The sequence below is a fragment of the Monocercomonoides exilis genome (genome assembly GCF_001643675.1).
Source record: "Monocercomonoides exilis strain PA203 chromosome Unknown scaffold59-495361, whole genome shotgun sequence".
Classification (NCBI taxonomy): Eukaryota; Preaxostyla; order Oxymonadida; family Polymastigidae; genus Monocercomonoides; species Monocercomonoides exilis.
In genome coordinates, this window is record NW_027150604.1 from 5,001 (window position 1) to 28,593 (window position 23,593).

Here is a 23,593-nt window from a genome sequence, read left to right on the forward strand (position 1 = left end):
GAAAAACAATCTGAGTCAAGCCCAAGTCGATCCCGGGCTGTGAATTTGATCAGGGCAATGACTGAAGAGGAACTCCAACAATTCGATGTGGCAGGACCTGGATATGCAGAAAACACTTTGAGGAAGACTGACTATGTGGAACAAGTTTATGCAACTTTTTGCGAAAAGAGGAATATTCCAATGTATCCTCTCGATAAAACAAATGCTTCTTCTTTTCTACGGTTCTTGTTTCGATCTCGTCTGTATGTTCGATCTTCAATTGAAAATGTCTTCGCTTGCTCACTCAAAAGAATACAGATAATAAGAACTGGTATTCCCATATCCAATGAAGCTGAACAGTCAATCGCTCAGGTTCTCAGAGAAGGAAAGAACGACAGGAATACCAAGAAGGACGGAAAAGGAAAGGAACCTTGCATTTTATCTGATGTGGAAAGGATTATCGACAAAACAAATGATCAGTCACCAACGAAGGCAATGGAAGCATCTTTATGGTTAGTGGCAATCAACACTGGTGCAAGGGCTGTAACTGTTTCAAATGTATTGATTGGTGATATTGGAGCATTGATAACCTCTGAGTCTGGTGAAACTCAGATACTCAAAATTACATTCAGAGTTACAAAAGGCAACCAGAATTGGAATCATACAGTATCAGTGGAAGGCACTTTGGATGAGAGGGACAATCTGAATGTGTTGTACTGGATCAATCAACATCTCATTAATGAGTTCAACTTGGATCTTCATGAGCGCAATTCTTGGGTTTTATCTGATGAGATGAAAAAACGAAAGTTGTGGAATTTAACACGGGATGCTATGTCACAACGTCTTCGTCGTCGTGCTCAAGCTGCTGGGTACCCACACGATCTCTTCTCCTTCCATTCATTCAGAAGTGGATTTATGTGTTCTGCGATTTTGGCTTCTGGTGTTGATGCTCATGCAAGGGATTCGGCATATATGTACACTGCTGCCATTGCTGGCTGGGTTCCAAATTCGAAGGTTCAGAACAGATATGCAAAACCTGCCATCACTGCCTCTATTGTTTCCTCTCGCATCATCAAAACGAAAATTGAGAATGAAGTCATCGACATGTCTCTTGTCAACCCTGAGACATTTCACAACATCAACTTCAACAATGAAATCGAGCATAACATCTGTGAGAGAACGGCAATTCAGTTGGTTCGCAAAGCCTTCAAAGATAGGATCAACGTAGAGAGAGTGACTTCAACTTCAGAGGGAAAAACGAAAGAGAAGAGAAGGAAATATAAACAAAGAGCTTGGAAGAATGCTTTGACTCGATATGTTGTGAGTGAAGAGGAGTTGGAAAAGGAAGCAAGTGAGATTTATGCAAAACATAAAAACTATAACAATCCACATACTCGCTATTCAACAGTAGCAAATGCTCGTGTTGATGTTGGAATTCGCCATGTCAATGAAAGAGTCTATGAAAAGGGTGAAAATGTTGAGGATATTGTAAATGAATTACTTAGGTTTGTTGAAGATGAGATGGATGGATCGAAAGAAATGAAGAAATACAACAGAAAGAAACCTTGCCCCTACGAGCACTCTTTGCACAGGGAGGTTGATGATAAGGGTCATAGAAAGAGAATACCTTGGACTGATGAAGAAGATACAAAATTGCTTGAGATGAACTTTGAAAAGAAAAGGTTAGTTGAGATGGCTGCTGAGTTGCCTGGGAGGTTGCCTCGTGATTGCAGAGATCGACTAAGAAATTTGGGGGTTATCGAAAATTGGAAGGATGATAACATGACAAAGAAAAAGATGAAGAGAAGAAAGACGATTTTGAAAGATGATAATGACTCTGATGAAGATGATGATTCTGAAGATTCTGATGATGAAGAAACTGTAGAAATTGAGGAAAAAATTAGTTTGAAAAAAGAAATGAAAAAAAGAAATACAAAAGAAAGAAAAATTGAAATAAATTATGATGATGAAAAATAAACTTTTTTATTACCTTTTGATTTGAATTTTTATTGGTTTTTGATTTTTTCTATATAGTCATTGTTTTCAGAAATATTTTATTTTTATTTGGCTTTGCCAAGTTATACCCAGTTAATTACCTTTTTATTTCTTTTCATTTTTATTTTTTTAACTTTTATTATTTTGAAAGAAATATCAAAGGTCAGATGAAATTGATGTTTATCTTTCATCGATTGACCAATATATTTGATATTTTTCACTCTTGATATTATTCGATTTTATTGAGGTTTATTGAATGTTTTTCAATAACACATTGATATTTTTCATAAATTTTCAGATTAATATAAATAATCCAGATTAATAAAATTCTCTTTTTTCTAACAAAATCAAAATTTTCTTGGGTTGCTTTTTCTTCAAAAAAACAATTCAAATATTTAAATAATTTGTCAAAAATGAAAACATCTCTGTTCACATTTATATTCAGAAATTTTCAAAGGTTCGGATGACAAAATTCACTCAATTATTAAAATTTTAATCCTAATGATATTCAAAATAGTTATATTCTTAGGTTTCACCCAAATGACTTTTCCAATGAGTATGATAACTATTCTCAAAACTTTAAAAAGATGCAAGGAATATTCGTTGGTTATTCGAAAAGGTGACTCCAATAGTGTGAATTCAATATTTTTATGATTTCAGCCAACATAACAAATGTTCAATAAACTGATAGAAATTCAATGGTTCTCAATGAAACAAAACACACAAATTCATTCAAAATTTGCATTTCTTCAAGAAAGTTGGGTTGTGTTATCGTTCAAAGTCAATAAATTTCTTTCATGAACATCATCATTCAACATTTCTTGGGTTTCAACTAACTTCTCACGTCAAATAATATCAGTCATTTTCACTAAAACTTCAAAGTCAGATTGAATGATATTTAAAGGGAATGGTGATTCAATGTTCACTCCAACAAACACACATACATTCCATCATAACAAATGAATGATAAAATCGAAATTGTTTGGTTGCAACATCACAAATGACTCAGAAAACACACACATTTTCACTCATTCATTGATTTGATTAAAAAAAGCAAAAATTCATGGTTAGTTCTATCCAAATCCCACATAAAATTCTCAATAATACTTTAATGATTACAAATAATTAATAGGCATCTTTCCTTTTCAAAAATTTTCTAACGACTTTAGTATCAAAACACAGAAAAATACACTTTTCCTAGGACCTCCTACAAAAGTTGAATTTTTGAGGTTAGTGACTTGAAAATCCAAAATTTTAATACTAAAAGCACACATAATGTATATAGGTTTACATGTGCTAACCTTCAGCACTTCCATCATGCACAGTTGGTCCCCTAACCCTAACCTAACCTAACCCTAACCCTAACCCTAACCTAACCTAACCTAACATATAATATTATCAGCCGAATGTTGCCACCCAGCTGTAATCTAGCTATAAATATTGGGACAATCTTTCGATTAAATAAAGGATATCCAGATCAAAGAAACGGCAACTGTTATAATCAAGCAACACAAAAACTGCAACCCTTATAAAAGAATCCGAATCAGACAAAGAAAAAAGACAAGTCTCCTTCCTTTACCCAACCAGCCAATTATAAGCCATTCCAATCCCCATGTCACAAGCCATTCCGTTTTTTGTGTGTTCCGAAAACTTCAATCACAACTGACAAATCCTTCACTTCTGGTAAAGTCGAAATCTATCTTTTCATACAGCAGAACTGACTTTCCAAAACAACTTCAATTTGGAGTTTGACCCCCAAATCAAAATCATCTCAAAAAATCCTCTTTCCATATTACATTCAATAAACCCAACCAAAAAGAAAAGAAAACAAGTTGCCCCATCTTCTCCCTTTTATATTACCAGAACCCAACGGCTCAACCCTTAGAGCCAATCCTTTTCCCAAGGTTACGGATCTATTTTGCCGAATTCCCTTACCTACTTTTTTCTAATTGACTAGAGGCTACTCACCTAGAAGACCTGTTGCGGTTATTAGTACGACCGAGTGTGAAAATCAAATTCTTAACAAATAATATCAGTCCCCTGAAGTTTCATGGATCGTTAAACATGCACCAGACCAAATAATACTTGCATCCCTGTATAATGAAATACAAGACCTCAAATACAGTTAAAGGTCTCTTGCGAAATCTAAACTGCATTTTTATTTAGTTGAGGGGCTCTTCCGACTGGGTAACCACTTCTCCGAATAAATCGTTTTCATGGTCACCGCTATAGCAAGTAACTTATAACTTATAAATTAATTATATAGCTTCATCAGTCGTTAAGAAGAAAAGAAAACTCTTCCCGGGATGTTTACCGATGAGTTCAGGCTTCTTTGCGTTACCGCTTTTGTTCTCCACACATTTTTTAGTGTTATTCCATAAAATTCCCGAAAGAATTCTATGAAACCAAATTTTTCTTTATTATTTCGGTATAGGAATATTAACCTATTTCCCTTTCGATTTCTATAAATATATCACACTTATAAAGTCGAGAGACTTCATAAGAATATTTTTAGAAAACAAACGGTATTTAACCGATACCTTAGGATCGACTAACCCATGTCTCAATGAGATTCACATGGAACCTTTCTTCACTTCAGTCTTCAAAGTATTACCCCATTTGGGAAGGTCCTCCCATTTGAATATTTGCTACTACCACCAAGATCAGCACTATCGACCGTTCCATTTGTATTCACATACAAACTTCAAAACTTATTAAAAAATATCCCCAAATAACAAGGAAATAAATTTCCCTATTATCCAAAAATACCTTTTATTCCTTTTTGATCGACACGCCCTCCTACATAAGCTATAACTTCCCTATCATAGCTTAGTCATGTATAAGTATCATCGCTATTACATATGCTCCAGCGCCATCCATTTTCAGGGCCAATTCATTCGGCAGGTGAGTTGTTACACACTCCTTAGCGGATACCAACTTCCATGGCCACCGTCCTGCTGTCAAAATGAATTGACACCTTTTCTGGTATCTATATGAGCATATATTTAGGCACTTTAACATGACGTTCGGTTCATCCCGCATCGCCAGTTCTGCTTACCAAAAATGGCCCACTAAGAGCTTATTATTTTTCTCATGAAATATGGGTTTTCTTTTTATTAGTTAATCAAAGTTTATCTAAATGATTTTCAAACAACTTTTTCGAGTAGTAGAAAACAAATCCTTATAAAGACTACCGGAGTCCTACGGATGTTTAGGGTTTTCTTAAAATGCAAACCAAAACAATCAGCACGTCCAGACTCCTTAAAATAGCATTCTACAAGCCTTCTTACCAGCTTCATCAATAGAACACTAAAAGATTACCTTGCCAATTTAGAGTTTGAGAATAGGTTGAAGAAATTATTTCTCCAAGACCTCTAATCATTCGCTTTACCTGACAAAACATTCTTTCATTATAAGCTCCTGCTATCCGGGGGGAAACTTCGGAGGGAACCAGCTACTAGATGGTTCGATGAGTCTTTCGCCCCTATACCCAAATTTGACGAACGAGTTGCACGTCAGTATCGCTACGAGCTTCCATCAGAGTTTCCTCTGACTTCACCCTGATTCAGGCATAGTTCACCATCTTTCGGGTCCTAGCAGATATGCTATAACTCAAACCATAAGAAAAGCAGCCGAGTTTTATCCCAAACTACCTTTTAACAAAAACTTTATGGTTGGTCAATGTTGCCAGGATCTTTATCACCAAGTCTTTAAACCAGCGACAAATAACCCCTTCACATTTAAGGGCTTTCCAAATAATCCCCTTCACTTTCATTACGCATCCCTGGGTTTTATCCACCCGAATACTCGCATATCTGATAGACTCCTTGGTCCGTGTTTCAAGACGGGGCGATATAAAGCGCATCAACAAAGTCAATTCTTCTTATTTGGAATAGGAAATCGATATTAGAATCGCCATATTTAAGATCAATTAGTTCACTAATAAATAAGACAATATTACCATTTATTCTTAATTCAATATAATCAAGGCGAGCTTAACCAATCGAAACAAATCTTTTAAAAACCAAATATGAAGAAAAAGAAAACAAGTTTCCTTTCTCAACTTATCTGATTTAATTAAAAAATTTGGAATAAATTGAAAAATATCATCCCAGAACTAATATATGTAAACTCTGGTATTCTCGATATTTCCATCCCGTATCTGATATCTTTAACCAATCCATATTCTCAGATACTTATTACAAAGTATTCTATCCCTGTATCGAATCCAATAGGTAAGTCTTGCTTCAGGATTATAACAGAATAGGAAATCATCAAGTTTAATAAAAAACCTGACAATATTCAATAATGTCTATTCCCACCTTTCCTCCTATGTGGATTTCGGTTATTATCAAAACTATAGAATACCATTGACCGCATTCTTATGTTTAACATTCATCCATAAAGTTTAAGAAACTTCATGAAGAGAAGGGAAATGATGCTATCCTGAGCAAAGTGGATCGGCTATTACACCTTTCTTTTATATCCTTATAAGCACGGGTTTATATCAGATATCAATAACAATTATAAATTACTATTCATATGTATCCCCCGACTTTACAGTTAAGCTTACAAGTCACTCAGGCCACAATACACCAACCCTCTAGTATTTCATGTCCATAAGAAAATAATTTAATTATATTAATAAAAAACATCTCTGCACTTTCTAAATTTTATATCGCTTGTCCTTTTGGCAGTTTCAAGCACTACTTTCATTCTCTTTTCAAAGTTCTTTTCATCTTTCCCTCACGGTACTTGTTCGCTATCGGTCTCTTGTCAATATTTAGCCTTGGATGAAGCTTACCACCCAATTAGGGTTGCAATCTCAAACAACCCGACTCTATGATTGTAATGTCCAACCGTGACATTTAAACCAAAAAAAATCAAAGATGGCTTTAACCCCACCTTCCACTCTTTTCAGTAGGAATCGAGATCTACTTTTTACTATATAAACGGGGCTATTACCCTCTCCGGCATTCCTTTCCAAAAACAAAAATAGAAATTTTGATCTCTAAATCATATTCCCGTCACTGACATTAATCTCTCAGAGTTTGACCCCCAAGAGAAATTACATCTTTAAAGTACAACTCTTATTATTTTCTATCAATTGTCAGCCAAGTCAAAAGTTGCCTTCCTTCTCAACTAACTCATAATAAGATTTTAACTTTGGGCTTTTCCTTCTTCCCTCGCAGGTACTAAAGGAATCCTCGTTAGTTTCTTTTCCTCCGCTTATTAAGATGCTTCAGTTCAGCGGGTAATCTTGCTTGATATTTCAGATTGATATTATATAAAAACTTATCTTTCTCAATGTTTTTAATATTAAACATATATTTTCAATATTATTTTAATATTAAAATTTCTTTTTGAAAAAGAAATTATTATTATTAATAATAATTAAAGATTATATTTTCTTAATAGAAAATTTAATCTCAGATAATTATAAACAAATCTATTTAGATTTAAATAGATTTATAATAAATTTATAACCAATTCTGAAACAAGCATGGTCCCTCAATTATAGAAATAACTGAGAAACCGCAATATGCGTTCAAAATTTTGATGACTCGTAGATTTCTGCGATTCGCATTAGCTATCGCGCTTTGCTGCGTTCTTCATCGATACAAGAGCCAAGATATCCACTGCCAAAAGTTTTTTAATTTTTCTTTAATTAAAAAAACTTTTATTTATAATAATATCGTTATCTAATTATTGCATCCATCATATATTTTTATATTAAATTTTATGTTGTTTTTTTGAAATATAAACGTTAATGATCCTTCCGCAGGTTCACCTACGGAAACCTTGTTACGACTTCTCCTTCCTCTAAATAATAAGATTTACTGTCCTTCTAATTAAATCCTAGAGAATCGAAACCCTCACAAGATCCAACAATCCAGACATTTCATCTGATCATTCAATCGGTAGGAGCGACGGGCGGTGTGTACAAAGGGCAGGGACGTAATCAGCGCAATCTGATGAATTGCACTTACTAGGTATTCCTCGTTCATGATCCAAAATTACAAAGATCAATCCCCATCACGATAAAGTTTCAAAAGATTACCCAATCCTTTCGGATAAGGGAATTGCATGTGTTAAAAAATAGCATCCCTTTTTCAAAGCCCCGATTAAGAAGCCCTGAAAACAAAAACACTATTTTTTTATTTAACACACCCAAAAACAACTTGTTGACTTTATCAGTGTAGCGCGCGTGCGGCCCAGAACATCTAAGGGCATCACAGACCTGTTATTGCCTCATGCTTCCCCCATGTGCAACCATGGTAGTCCCTCTAAGTAGGTTCGAATATAGATCCAGAGCCCCATTAGCCTTCCACCACAACCCCGTGAAGAGCCATGATGAAATTAAATAACTAAAAGAGAATTACAATCCATATCGAAATATTTTAATGATAATTTCAATAACTCACTTCCAAAACAAACTTGCTCCAAACAGCCGAAACTGCTCAAAACAAATCCATCCTGAAAGCTTAATGAGCTATCTCAAAATATATATTTCAATATTAACCATTAAAAGATCTCAGACAACTTCCCGACTTTCTCAACAATCCTCCCGAGAGAGAACTATTGAGAAAAAAATCGGAAAGCCACCTTACAGACACTTTTCAAAATTATCACCCTATTTAGCAGGTTGAGGTCTCGTTCGTTATCGGAATTAACCAGACAAATCACTCCACCAACTAAGAACGACCATGCACCACCACCCACGGAATCAAGAAAGAACTATCAATCTGTCAATCCTTCCCGTGTCTGGACCTGGTAAGTTTCCCCGTGTTGAGTCAAATTAAGCCGCAGGCTCCACACCTGGTGGTGCCCTTCCGTCAATTTCTTTAAGTTTCAGACTTGCGACCATACTCCCCCCAGAACCCAGAGACTTAATCGATTTCTCTAAAGGTGCTGATGGGGCTTAAAAACAAAAAAAGAACGACAATAACCGAAGTTACCTCTTTCATTTTTTTGTTATAATTTTAAAAGCAAACTCACTTCACTATTTCTAGTGATAAATTCCACCTATCCCGAAAGATAGAAATTGGAAAAGCGAATTAAAAAAATAAATTCCCTCCAATCCCTAGTTGGCATCGTTTATAGTTAAGACTAGAGCGGTTTCTGATCGCCTTCGATCCCCTAACTTTCGTTCTTGATTAATGAAAACATCCTTGGTAAATGCTTTCGCACTTGTTTGTCTTGCATAAATCCAAGAATTCCACCTCTGACTATGCAATACAGATACCCCCAACTGTCCCTCTTAATCATTACACCTGTTTCAAAAACCAATAAAACTCAAATCGATAAACAATAACAAAAAAGAACAAGTTCAATCTTCTTATTGTTTAAGACTCGAATGTGTTTGATAACAAAAAAATAAATAAGTTTCCTTATATTTTTTCATTATCAAATTTAAAACACATCAGGTGTCTTATTTTATTATTCCATGCTAATGTGTTCAGTAGCGAATTTCTTTCATTACAAAAAAAACGCCTGCTTTGAACACTCCATTTTCTTCAAAGTAAACTCTCCGAAATTTTCCTCTTCTTTGACAAAGAGAAACGATTAATATAAATCAACATTTAAGTGATATATTAATAATTTCGAAAACATTTACCCCTTTTTTGAAAAAGCCGAAACTTCTCCAAAAAGGGATTCGAGGTTATTCAAATTCAAGGCAAGCATAAGATAAATGAAAGATACTGAATCAATCAAACACCAAGAAATAAATCTTGATGCAAGATTAAAAACAATACCATGATTTTCAAATATCCCCTCATTAATACCCTCCAATCACTTCACTTCCAAATTAAATCAACCCGAAAGCTAATTTAATAAGAAAAATGAAGCAGGACTAAGTATAGAGAAACATCTCGCCCCCTCGAACAATTAAAAACTCCAAAATCCAACTACGAGCTTTTTAACTGCAGCAATTTTAGTATACACTATTAGAGCTGGAATTACCGCGGCTGCTGGCACCAGACTTGCCCTCTAATTGTTTCTCTTTCAAGCATTTACATTGAAACCATTCCAATAGCAGAATACCATTAGATACCCCGCTTTGTTATTTTTTGTCACTACCTCCCCATATACGTCATTGATTGGGATTGGGTAATTTGCGCGCCTGCTGCCTTCCTTGGAAGTGGTAGCCATCTCTCAGGCTCCCTCTCCGGAATCGAACCCTAATTCTCCGTTACCCGTCAATACCATGGTAGGCCTCTATCCTACCATCATCAGTTGATAGGTCAGAAATTTCAATGACACATTGCCAAGACGATGGGCTCTTAACCCACCCTGGCAATTCGACATTTATCATGAATCACCATTATCTTTCACAATGGACACATATCATTACACCCCTTGCGAGGCTTCAAACATGTGCCGAAATAAGTTTTTGATCCATATAGAATCAAACATTTAAACTATTCCTAATGGTTTTCGATCTAATAAATACAATCCTTCCCCAAAGGGTGTCTCATTGCTGAAATACCCTTAGTCGGATCTTTTTCAAACCCACCCTTCTTTCCATTCCGAAAAACAAAAAGAAAAATGAATTCTCGCATGTATTAGCTCTAGAATTACTACGGCTATCCATGTAGTAAATTATATTTCTATTCAAAATATAACATTGTCATTGTCAAATAAATTATAACTGTTGTAATGAGCCATTCGCAGTTTCATAAATACAAGTTATTTATACTGACACATGCATTGTCTATAAATCTTTAAGACATCGATTTGACTCACTAGATTTGGATTTTCTCCTGACCAGGATATCCAAACCAGTCATGGCTGGGCTTGAAGAAAATTGCATACCAGACTCCATTCTCTCCCCTGGCTATGGAGATATGCATCGAACAGTTCCTAAAAGTCCAAAAAGTGCATTTTCAGATCTCGACTCCCAGTAGACATCTGAGATTGATTTCTGTATTATTCTTCAAATTGGATTTTTCCCACATTGCATACCGACTTTCATCGAAATCCCTTCGGCTGTTCTTGGTCAGCATTTATTCAAAGTCGATTTATTTTTCCTATAAAGTTCTAGTATCAAAATGGTCAAAAAACGAAGTGATTTTTAAATTGAGATTTTTCTCTTCAACATGTAATGTATTGGGAAAAAGAAACATATGGTCATCTTCTATATTTTATGAAGTTTAATATTCAAGAAAATAAACACATTTTTTGTTCAATTCGATTTATTGAAAATTGATCATGATACATACTAGATTATATGATTTAGTGAAAACAACAGCACAGCTATGAGATGATAACGTTTTGCTAATTTGTTGAATATTTGAGTAGTCCTCCGCATTTTATATGCAATGACATGCGAATAGTTGGTTTGAGTTCTTATGTTTGTGACTTTTTCTTTGCATTCATTATTAGCCAATTTTGTTTGAAGAATAGACGTTTTTATTACTCCTCAAAATTCCACATCGAAAATCTGGGTCATGTTTCATAATTAATCAACAACAAAAACCCATGACCTTTTGCTACAACAGCGTGAGAATTCTTTTGTTCAGGAGTGTTTGCGTGATGCAAAAATTTCACCGTTGGACAATGAAAATGCGTATTTTGAATATATAATGTATGCTTATTTTTTCATGATTTTTTTGGAGGTTGACATTTTTCTATTTTGAAAAATATTGAATTTTTGTAATTTTTGACATATAATGATACGCAGACCAATTACTACTAAAATTCTTTTGAAATTTCATGATTATTATTGCTCAGGACAACTTAATTGCGCTTTATTTGCTATAAATAACGGAAAACAATTTCAACTATTTGTATCAGCTTATGATTTAATTTTTGATCAACTCGAAAAGAACTTTGAAGCAGTTTGGAATAGTTACTGGATCTCTTGCCATGCATATCGAGTTTTATGCTTAGTTGTTTAGGGAGAACAAATGCATCTCGATGATTAGCGACTTCTTTTAATGATGTCATCTTTCAAGAAAATCTTCAAAATATCACAGATTGAAGTGAAGACATTAGAGCTGAATAATATATGACCAAAGAAAACTCTTCGAGAAGAAGATTTCTGTATGTCCCATCGTTTCTTCAATTGATTCTTCACATAATAGCCTCTTCCTATTGTCCATCGACCTTTCTGTTCATTCACGCTCATCTGAAATTTTATTCAAAATGCCAATACATTTTCATCCTGAAATCAATATTTTTTTTTACAATCTACTCGACATATTTTAATCTACGAAGGAAGAACAACATCAAAGAAAGAAAAGAAAACAAAGAACTTTTAAATATATCAGAAAATGCAACTTTGTTTCATAAAAGACTATTATATTTTCACAATAACCGAAGGATACTGATAGAGAAAAATGAAAATAATCTGGAAGCAATACAGAAACAACTTTAAAGTTTTTTTTCGAATCAAACAGTAGATACATCTGATGCAAAGGCCTGCTCCAGTTTGACGGAAAAAATGAAGAGCAGAGAGCATACACAAACGACGCAAATTCATTTGTCAAAGACGATTCAGAGATGTGAAGAGTGGAAGGAAAATCTTTCTTATGTTATGCTTTTCTGACGTTGTATTTTTTGATAATTAAAAGTTAATTTCAATTTTTTCATAGCAAGTTTTCTTCTTTTCACTTATTTTAAGTCAAAACAAAATACAAATAAAATTTTATTCTTTTCATTCTCCTCTACGTCATTAATCCCTTATCTTTGATTTCTCTTCTTAAGTTCTCTGAAATATCATGTTATTTGGAATGACAAGAAAAGAAACCAAAAAACGCAAAATTACTCAAAAGACTGGAGGAGAAGCAATCATATTTGTAAACGAGCAAGGGAATATCGATTTCTTAATGAAACTGCTTAGCGTGCAACTAAATGAAAGAAATAGTTAAAAGGAAAAAAGGAGTAAATTGAAGATCAAAGAAGTTTTTTTTTTACCTTTCATTTCATCAAAATGAAGTGACGAAAAAATAAAGTTGTTTAAAGATTCAAAGGAATATTCGTTTTCGATTTTGTGAAATGATAAAAATAAAGATATGACACTCATTTGAGGTTTGTCAAATTGTGATATGATGCTGAAAGAAAAAATAAACAAAAAATTTGATTTACAGAATAAATAACATCTCATTTCCTCAAGCAATAACAGAACAATCTGATAAATTACAGATAATAAATGAAAAGGATTTTTGTTTTAAAAACAAAACAAATTCAAAGTTTTGTTGAATCATTGAATGATATAAATAAAAAATGAAATTCTGAGGTACAAAATTAAATCATTTCCTAAGTATTTACAAAATAATCGGAAAAAATTAATGATAAATAAGGATAACACTTTCCGTTTAAAAATCTAAAAGTTTCATGAAAACTTGTGAGATAATCTTCATATCCTTCTTCTTCTATCTTTTCAAATATCTTTCTTTTCATCTCTATTCGTTTCGCTTCTTCGTTTTCATTACCCGCATTTTCTTTCAATCTTTTTGAAATCGTAGCAAAAAATCTTAAGCAATTGCATACAAAATTGTCTTCAAATGTTGATTGCTGAATATTCTCCAAAATCAAATCAAAAACACCTTCTTTTAGCAAAATATCAAAACTAACAGTTGTATTGCGAACCATTGCTTGAAAAAGCTTTATGTACTTCAGAAATATTTTATTTTCCTTCTCTCTTGTTGCTATGAACAGTGTGACCAGACAGCGAATCAGTCCAACAATTTCCTCATTCAACAACTTGAATACGAAAAAGAACAATAATACTGTGTCGAGCCATCTATCAAAAATAAACTTCTCTTTCACTTCTGTTCTCCTCTTCTCATTCTCTTCTTCTCTTTCACTTTTCCAATCCACACATTTAAATAGATCATTCAATTCTCTAGCTGCTTCTTTCGCAAAATGGAGATCATTCGTTATAAATTCCTCCAAGGTTCTATCATTTGCAACTCTGTTGAGCAAAAACCGCCAAACATATTGATACGCAAGCTGGGTTAGGTTGCGATGCTTCTGATGATATTTGATGATTTCCATCGTCTTATTTAAATACAACTCTTGACCCACTTTCTACAATAAATAAATAAATAAAATAAATAAAAATAAAATAAATATTCAAAAAGAAAGCGAAACTCCCATACAAAATATCCGATAACTTCACTCAAAGCTAGCAATGCTGTTTCCACTTCTTTTTGTGCTTCATTATTCTCCTCTTTATTCAATGAAGCCTTCAAAAGACAAGGTAAAATTATTGGAAGCAGTTGTCTGTTAATGTGAACACTATCATGAAGCATAATATGGCATTCGCAAAGGTCGACCAGAATCTTTTCATTTTTTTCTTCTTTCTTGCTATCTTCCGCAAAAATCATCTTTTCAAACTTTTCGTTCAATAGAGAATCATAAAATTCATTAATCCACATGTCATTTGTTTTTTTGAAATGCCCAAAGCATTTTGACAGAAAAAGCGCATTTTCCATTGATATTTTCTTTTCTTCAATCATTTTATTCATTCTGTTGAACATTTCTCTTTTGAAAATTGAATAAAATTCTTCTCTATTCATAGAATGAATCGTATCAATTATTTCTTCTATTATAACTTTCTGCTCCACTTCAGAACAATGATCGAGATCAGAGAACAATTCTTCGAAAATCATTAGAAATTGGAAAAATCTTTCCTTCCAATAACAGTGAAAATGAACAAACTTGAAAAATTAGTGGTAAGGGATAGCTCTTGAATTTCACCTTCAGTTTTAATACGAATTAATGCATTCATTTAATTTTCTGCAAGATACATTCAATACACTTTTTTAAGTCCATCAAACAAATAATATTACAATTATTCAAACATCGTTAATTATCGGACAAATTGAAAATGTTGCAATGAACGCGAATGATGCTCTTTTTTATAGCTCTTTGATCAAACCAACAAAAATTCAAACAGAAAAAATGGTTATTAAGCATCTCCTCTCTCTACAATGTTATTGACTTGAACTTTTTATAGTTTCACTCAGCATAACTCATAGCATCATGGAATATGAAGGAATTGAAAAATTGAAGGATAAAAAGTATTAAATGAACAAAAGTATTGACTATCCAAGAAAAAAAATAAGACGTATTGCAGAAGAGCATCCGTATGCTTCAATAAATTGTTCAGGTTAGTTTATCAAGAAATGTATTATGTGAATATTTGTTTGAAAGCCAACTCCAATCACGAAGCAACAAAATGCACTGCTTTGCATGGTTATTACAACAACAAATAAACAGACACTTTTGAGCGATTTTATCAATCACTTTCGATGATAAAAGCCATAGGCGTTTAAAGGAAAGGAAATCTGAAGAGGAAAATGATGAAAATTGAAACCCATCTATGATGAAAACAAGAAACTTAAAAGTTATTTTTCTTCAATTTCAAACTTCAAGGATGCAATTTAATAGGAAATCGTTTTTCTAAAAATTCAGTTGCTGTTTTATCAGAAAGAGCAGAACAGATACAGCTGATAGAACATGTTTTTTGAAAACACGCGAGCAGACCGAAGGAATGAAATTTCTTTGCAACCGAAACTTAGTTTTCAGGCAGAGCTAAAGCAATAAAGATCAAAATGCTATACAAAATTCACTTTCAGGATTTTATATGTTCTTCCATTTATGAAAGTGAAATTTCAAAGTGAATGGAAGAATCGAATATTTTGTGTGAGAATCGAACAGAACATGAATGGAAGAGGATCAAGAGCTAAAAAGTATTTCCAAATCATTTATAGTTCATTTTGACTTCTCAACAAGAAAGAAAACAGCTGAAAATTCAATTCTTTGAAGCGTCCTGAAAACCTAACTCTTCAAAATGCAGGAACAAGAACAATAAAATTCAAAAAGAATAAGGGTTTTATCTCCTCTACAAGCAATTTGTGATATAATTATCTTTGATGAATGGGATTGTTTACAATATTTGTAATTTTAGTTAAAGGAAGTTTCAGCACATCGGAGAAATAGCCTCAATTGTTAAAAGAAACTGTCAGGAATCATCAACTCTTTTTAAAGCATTTCAAAATGGTTGATGAAAGATGCAGAAAATGAAAGCGAAAAGACAAAGCAGAAAGAATTATTTTGAAAATGTTATCAAAAACAAATTAAAAGTTTCTTCTTTTTTGATTTAGGATTGATATGCATAACTTTATTCCAAAAAAACAACAGAAAGCCAATAAAGTTAAGATAAGTTAAAATTTTGATACAAACTTGTTCTTATAAGCGATAAAGTGTTAATAATGAAATTTGTTTTTGTTCTCCTTTTTGACTAAAAAAAATAACAAAAACAATTCCTTAAACAAAAACAAAAATATTGTCAACAATAAAACAATTCAGTGCAGATAAAACAAAATATGAAGAATGGAATTCTTCGAAAATGAACAAAATTTCAAAAAGAATATTTTCTATTCGAAATAATTTGTTCAGCTCCTATTAAAATTTTTAATTTAACTAACCATTGCAAATTGGAGACCGATGAGTTGCCATAATTTCTTGTATTTGAAGCATTTCTTCATTTTGCCTTCGGCTTTTTTTGTGCTTCATTTTCTCAGCTTTGAAGCTTCCTTCGCTTCTGCTTCTGCTTTCATCCGAATCTTTGCTAAGCAAATCAGGATGTGTTGGAGTATGCACAAGCGGAGGAAGAGGCACCCTTTTGGCACTTTGCACAGGTGAATTGACAGAACGAACAGATGATGTGCGAGAAAGTGATAGCGTTCGAGGAGAAAAGCTGGTAAATGCATAATCTTCTGGGACTGTTGATGCAGGCTTGACTAACAAAGACGAAGAAATGGGAGTTATGCATGGAGGAAGTACATTCACAGATTGAGGTGTCAAAGATTCTGAAGGGAAAGTCGAGAATCTTGGCTGAAGTGAAATCTGAGGTGAAGAAGCTGGCAACAGCTTTCTCTGAGGCAGACCCTTCTGCTTTTGAGTGCTCAGTGCACGTAAAGCAAGCAACTCATCGTTATCACTTTCATTTTCAGCAACTTTCTGCTCTTCGCAGATTTGATTGCGGAGCTTATCGACCTCCATCAAAAATGCTTCGTCTTCCTTTTCCAGTTCCAAAAGCTCATTGCGGTCGGAAGACACCAAACATTCGTTGTTCCACGGAAGAAGCTCTAACCAATCGAGCAGATCTGCTCGAAGCTCACAAGTCACCTCCGAAATACGCTCAATGATAACAGACACATCAAGGACATCAACATTGCTACGTGTCCAGGAGAAGAAATAATCCAAGAGAAGACTGCGGATGGAGATGCGGTGGCAGATTCTTATGCGTGCTGAGAGAATAGATGTGGTAGCAGTAATGAGTTGATATAAGCGCTTATACGTTATAAGAGTAATTGGCAATTGAATAATTTTTGAAGGCAAAAAGGGCTGTGACGACTGATTTGTTGAAGTGACTTTATTATCATCCAGTTGAGATGACGTTTCCTGGATTGACTGATCACCATCTGAAAGAATGTTTTTTGAGATTTTGATTTCTTCATTTGTTGGAATATCTTTAGAAGAGTTGTTTAAATTTGCAACATCTGAAGATGTTCCGTTATCAGCTGCACAAGTTATTGCAGCAGAAGATATGTCCAACGGTGGAACAGAATCAGCAACATCAACCGAGCAGAAAACACCCTCTTTAACCATCTGCTTTTCCTTCACTTTTTCCAGTTGTTCCTGTTTCTGCTCATCTGGATAGTTCAGCGTTTGCCACATTGCTTTCAGCTTTCTGATGCATTGCTCCATTTCTGCAGAAAGCAAAGAGAAGGCAGAAGAACCTGGACGCAGAGCAACTGTCTCAATCATTGGACATATTTCATAATCTGCAGAGTTGGATGAGACAACTGCTTGTTCACACTCTTTCTGGCCGTCTGTCTCTTTGCTTGTGATGTTGAGCATACCTTCCTCAGACGGAACATCTGTCTCAGCCAACTCGCTTTTCCTGTTAGTTTCCTCAATCTTTGGGGTATCTTCCTGTGTGTTTTCTTTGTCACTTCTGTCTGCTTCACAACTCTCAACCAAACGGCGGTAAAGACAACTTTCGCATGTGCATCCGCCATCGCGCCAGTTTTGCAGCTGCTCTGCGTATTTTCCGCCCAATGCAATGATTGAATCAACAAGTGCTTCAAATGACAGCACTTCCAATTCAGCGTCTGCTTTCACAAAAGGCGTTGGATATGTTTTGTTGTTGTCTCTAATACGAAGCTCGAATTCGTTCAGATAAGCTGAAGTGAAAAGAAGAGAAGATGAATTGATGGAAGAGGAAGGGGATGAGGCAGACAAGGGAAATGGAAGTGGCAAAGTGGAATTTCTGACAGGAGTCAAGAAAGGCGCACTTGATGAAAGAGAAGAAAAAGCTACGTCAGAAAAAGTCTTCTGACCGTCGAGTGATGACATGCGAAGTGGAGGAAGTGTCCGAGAAGCTGGTGCAAATGAAGAAGACAAGGAAGAAGAGCAATTGAGAGGCCTTTTCACAAGAAGGGCAGAACAGGAACCAGAATGTCTTTCCGGACGAGGCCTGCCTTTTTGTGACGGAGAGAAGAAATGTGCATCTTCATTGGCAACATCGTCAGGGCCAGCGACACTGAGTGTCAGTGAATCAATCGAAGATGCTCTCTGGTGTGTGGCGTGTGAGTATTGTGAAGTGCAGTCTGATTGATATGCACAGCGAATGGGCACATCCAAAGGAGTGATTGGCTCTTCTCTTCTGTTTTGCTGGCCAAATCCCTTTTCAGGCGCATAAAATGAATATTCCTGCTCATCTGCTCTCTTTTTCTCATCAGATGAATCCATCTTATCTTCTGCTTCTTCTGACCCATTCGGATTAACCAATTCCTTTTCAGCGCTTTTCTTCACATTTCTCCTTGCTGTTTTTGATGGACTTGCTGCCTTCTTTCGTATTCTCCTTGTTTTCGCACCTGCTTTTCTTTTGTTGTCATCTTCGAGTGCATCTATTCTCTTCACTTCCACCCATCGCATCCATTTCTTCAGTGCATCTTTTCCAACTGTTTCGTTCTTTTCTTTCTCATCTTTCGAACTTGCCTTTTTCTCATCTGTCTTCTGAGCATTCGACTTTGCAGCGCCGGTAGAATTAGGCGAATATCTTTTGTTTCCATTTGTTCCTTCTGCTTTCTCGTTATCTGTGCTGTTCTCTTTGTTTTTCGATGCCTCTTTCTCTTTCTTTTGCTCTCTCATCTTTCTTTTTGTTTTGATTGCATCTTCTCTCTGTTTCAACAGCGTCAAATCGATTTTTCTCAATTCGTCGTAAATTTTGATTCGTTCAGTCGATGTCAAAATGTTCTTTGCTTCCTCGTTTGCTTCAATGCCTGTTTTCTTCTTGAAGCGCTTTGTTTTCCCCTTTTTATTTCTTCTCATCCTCTTTTTCGCCATTGCTTTGGGCTCACCAAAAGCATCCTTCTCCAAAATGTCTGAGTTGCCCAGCTCTTCATTCACCTCGTCGAACAGCTCCTCTTCTGAGTCTTCTCCGAAGCTGTTCTCCTCTCTTGTCCTCTGCCTCGACTGCGAATAGTCGTCTGCCGAGTAGATTGTGCTGCCTGTCATCTTCCTTCCTCCTCTCTGGTTCATCGTCTCTGCCATCTGCTGCATCGTCTCCATCCTCTGCCTCACTGCCTCCATAAACTGCTCAATCACTTTCTCTTTCTCTCCTCTCTTTCTCTCCTCCACCTTCACTTTCGACTTGCTTCTCAGAACTTCGTCTCTCTTCTTCTTCAGAATTTCGTCTTCTTTCTTCTTTCTCTCTTCAGCTTCTTTTCTTTCCTTCCCAATTTGTTTTTCTATCTCCTCCAACATTTTTGTCGGAAGCACTTCAATCGAACTGGCAAGCTCCTTAAAATGTTGTTCTTCCTTTTCCTTTCTCTTTTCTGTCTCTTCCTCGTTCATCCTCATCCGAATCATCGACTCCTCAATTTCCATCATCTCCCTCTCAAACTCCTCGTCTTTCTCTCTCAATTCGCGCTGTGCTCTTTCTTCTGCTTCTCTTTGGATGGCTATTCGATACGCTTCTTTCTCCTTCCGCCTTTTCTCTTTCTCCTTCCGCTTTTCTCTCTTGATGATTATCCACAGCTCCTTCTCTTCTTCTCTCATTCTCTCCAGTTCATAATGTCGATGCGTCTCCAGCTCTTCCATCAGCATCTGCATTCCGTTGTCTTCTTCTTCCATCATCCTCATTTCATTCGCTCTCTCTTCCTCTCTTCTTCTCCTCTCTTCTTCTTCTTCTTCCATCCTTTTTATTGCCTCTCTTCTCATTTTTTCTTCGTAAAGTGTCCTTCTCTCTTTTTTGGCCTCTCTCACACTGAGCACCTTCACCCATTCGTTCTCAATCAGCCACACAGCTGACTTCTCCCTCTCTCTTCTTTCTTCTTCTGCTTTCTGTCTAGCTAAAGCTTCTTCTTCTGCCTTTCTCTTCATTTCTTCTCTGATCTGTTTGAGCCTTTCCTTCTCTTTCTTTGCCTCTCTCACCATCAAAACATCCTTCCATTCTGTTTCAATCGTCTTCACTGCTTTCCTTTTCTTTTCGATTATTTCCTGCAAAATCCTTTCCTTTTGCTCCAGCTCTTCTACACCCATTTCGTATTCTTCTCTTCTTCTGTTCTCTTCTTCTATCTGCTTCCTTTCTTCCTCCTTTCTTCGGGCTTCTTCCTTCCAAAATCTCTCTTCCATAATCTCTTCTGCTTCTGTCATCTTTTCATATCTCCGCCACAAAAAGCTGATGAAAGTCGCAGCTTCTGCTTCTCTCCTTCTTCTTTCTCGTCTTTCTCTTTCTTCCCTCTCCTCCTTCACCCGCAGTTTGTATGCTTTTTCTTTGTCTCTTTTCTTGACAAGCTCCTCTTTCTCTATCGATGACAGCTCTTCCTGCACTTTCCTTCGCATCAGATGATGTTTCCACCCGTTTTCAATGACAAGCACACTTTCCTTCTGCCTCTTCCTCAAACACTCCATCGTCCTCTCTCTTTCCTCTCTCATTTTCTGCTCTTCTTCTTCTGCTGCCATTCGCTTCAGTTCCTCTCTCCTGTTTTCTTCCTCTTCCTTTTCTTGTCTTTGCCTCATGTATTCTTTCTGTCTTTGATAGCTTTCTTCATTCAATCTTCTCTTCTTCTCTTCTTCCTCTTTCTTCATCCGCTTTGCTTCTTCCTCCATTTCTCTCATTTTCTGTTTGAGTTGTTGAATAATCTCTCTCGTCTCCGACGTCTTCGCCTCAAAATCCTCCAAGTTTTTGCCTTCCTCCTCTGCCTTCCTCCTCTCCTCTTCTCTCCTCTTCATTTTCATCCTCTGCTGCAGCTTAATCCGCTCTTCATTCTCCTTCGCTCGCATCCTTTCGACATCTGCCCACATTTCATTTGCCACAATGTCTTCATCTTCTCCTTCTTCTCCCTCTTCCTTCTCAAAAGGCGACTGGAATGAGCGCATTGGTAAAGAGGGCAATGGAGAAGAGCATATTGAGTGTGGAGTGGCCTGTGTGAACGGCAGTGGACTGTGACTGAATGGAGAAAGTGCCCCAGCAAATGGAGAGCTCAGAATGGTGTCTGTTTGAAAGGCCTTCGGAACATCGGAGAATTGTCTGTGCTCAAATTGCAGGGGAGACGAGGCATTGACAGCAGAAACACCCGAAATGGATGGGAAGACAGAGGAAGGAGAAGGAGAAGAAAGAGAAGAAGGAAAGTGAAAGGCAAAAGAGGAAAGAAGGGAAGAAGGCGAAGAGGAGAGGAGAGGAGAAGAAGATTGCGGATCTTTTGGCAGCAGCACTTCGTTGGACATTCTGCAAAGCGCATCCAAATCGCAGTCGTCCCACTCGAAGTCAGATGCACCTTCGTCTCCGTCTGCTTCATTCTTCTTCTGCTGACTGGTTGCAGCATCGTTGCTCTGATCTTTCGCTTTCTTCTGCTCTTTTTTGGCTTTTGGCTCATTCTTTTGTCCCTTTTGGTGTTTTCTCCCTTTTCGTTTGCTGCTCTTCTCATCAGATTTCTTTCCAATCTTTTTGTGCTCTTTTTCTTTCAATTCATTTTTGCTCTTTCTTTTGCTAACATCCTCTTTTCCTTCGATAGCATCCTTTTTTCTCTTCTTCTTGTGCCTTTTCTCATCAGCTTTGCTTTTGTCTTCATCGCTTTTTGTTTCACGTCTTTTTCTTTCCTCTTTTTTCTCATTGATTTCCTTTTCAGTTTTATTCGTTTTGGAAGCGTCTTCAATTTTTTGCTCTTCTTTCTTTTCTTCTGCCTTTTTGTGTCTTTCTTTATCCTTTTTCTGTGTCTCTTGCTTCTTTTGAGTATTCGAATTCCTTTTATCTCCCTCATTTGATGCAGACATTTGCCCCTCGTTTTTGCTTTCACAAACAGAATTCTTCTCTATTTTGTCTTTTTCGGCATTGCTCGGCAAATTATCATCATTCTTTTTTTCTTCTATTTCTTTATTTGCTTTTTCTTCTTTTTCACTTTCCTTTTTCTTTTTCTCGTTTTTTTCTTCATCTTCTTCTTTTTTCTCTTTCGTAGCATCCTTCTTCTCCTCTTCCTCTTCATCATCATCTTCTTCTTCTTCTTCTTCTTCTTCTTCTTCTTCTTCTTCCTCTTCCTCTTCTTCCTCCTCCTCCTCCTCTTCTTCTTCCTCCTCCTCCTCCTCTTCCTCTTCCTCTTCCTCTTCATTTTTATCTTCTTTTTCTTTTGATGATTTCTTTAACTCTTCCTGAATTTTTCTTTCATCCAATTCTGATTGAAAGCGAATCTTTTGGATATTTCTTTCTTTTGCGGATTTGGTTTCATTACTATCGTGATCCTCTCCAGAATTTTGATTCGATGAATCTGGAAAAACTTCTTTTGAGTTGTCTGGGTTTCTTCTCCTTCGAATAGGATTAAGCCTTCTTTGAGAAGAAAGTTCAGATTGTTCTTGAATCTTTAATGATCCAGGTTCTAATGAATGTTGATTGTTGTTTTTTGACTTTTCAAAATCTTAATGTTTGAGTGTTTAAAACAAACATAATTATAAAAAGGAATTAAAACCTGTAACTGAGTGCTGTGATAAAGTTGATTTTTCATCTGAAGATTCATCATCTTCCTCCGATTGGTGTACATTTTCTGTCTCAGATTTCATTGATTGTCTAGAAGCAGCTCTGAGTTGATGAGACTGAAGAAATGTTCGATATTCGTTTTTCAAATAAAAATAATGACAAAAATATGTGTTAAAAAAACAAAATATTTTAAAACATACGGGAGAAAATAGAAGAGGAAGATAGTTTCCTTATAATTTAATTTTTATTAATACATATAAATTAACAGTATTACAAGGATATTTAAATTTAATAATTTTTAGAACACAAACCTTTATATTCAGATAATGTAATTGGGTCATCAATATTTAAATCGTGTTGTGCCATTGCCATAAGGCGCAGTAAATAAAAAAATTCTTCCTTTTTCAAAGCTTGAAAATTAGTTCGAGCGCTTTTCATCCATATTTGCTGGAATTTTTCTTGTTGAAGTTTTGGTGGCTTCAGCTTTTTATATCTTGTTAACGGAAACGCATCTTCAACAGAAAGTTTGGTAAATAAAGAAGAAAAAAAATTTTGTTCTGAAGCTGAGTATTCAATGTGTGGTAACTGTTTCATAAATAAGGAATCAAAAACTGAAGATCATTA

The 23,593-nt window shown here is 35.6% G+C and overlaps 3 protein-coding genes across 3 annotated transcripts in view; 2 read left to right on the forward strand and 1 right to left on the reverse strand.

Annotated features, from left to right (window-relative positions):
• The window catches only part of MONOS_16104 (uncharacterized protein), a gene marked incomplete at both ends in the record, with an annotated part of 2,709 nt that extends 753 nt beyond the window's left edge, over positions 1-1,956 (forward strand). Inside the window, one exon of the mRNA XM_067869017.1 lies at positions 1-1,956. This exon is cut by the window's left edge and continues 753 nt beyond it. Within this exon, the coding sequence (XP_067719714.1) occupies positions 1-1,956 (1,956 nt within the window).
• Positions 1,957-11,302: 9,346 nt separating this feature from the next.
• On the forward strand, positions 11,303-11,876 carry MONOS_18273 (uncharacterized protein; the record flags this gene model as incomplete). Its single annotated transcript, XM_067871277.1, has 4 exons — positions 11,303-11,315; positions 11,362-11,369; positions 11,499-11,563; positions 11,660-11,876. 4 exons carry the CDS (start codon positions 11,303-11,305, stop codon positions 11,874-11,876), a joined length of 303 nt encoding a protein of 100 aa, XP_067719715.1.
• Positions 11,877-16,053: 4,177 nt separating this feature from the next.
• On the reverse strand, positions 16,054-23,341 carry MONOS_9902 (uncharacterized protein; the record flags this gene model as incomplete). Its single annotated transcript, XM_067880443.1, has 4 exons — positions 16,054-22,559; positions 22,962-23,085; positions 23,170-23,198; positions 23,281-23,341. 4 exons carry the CDS (start codon positions 23,339-23,341, stop codon positions 16,411-16,413), a joined length of 6,363 nt encoding a protein of 2,120 aa, XP_067719716.1. The 3' UTR covers positions 16,054-16,410.
• Between the last annotated feature and the right edge of the window lie 252 nt (positions 23,342-23,593).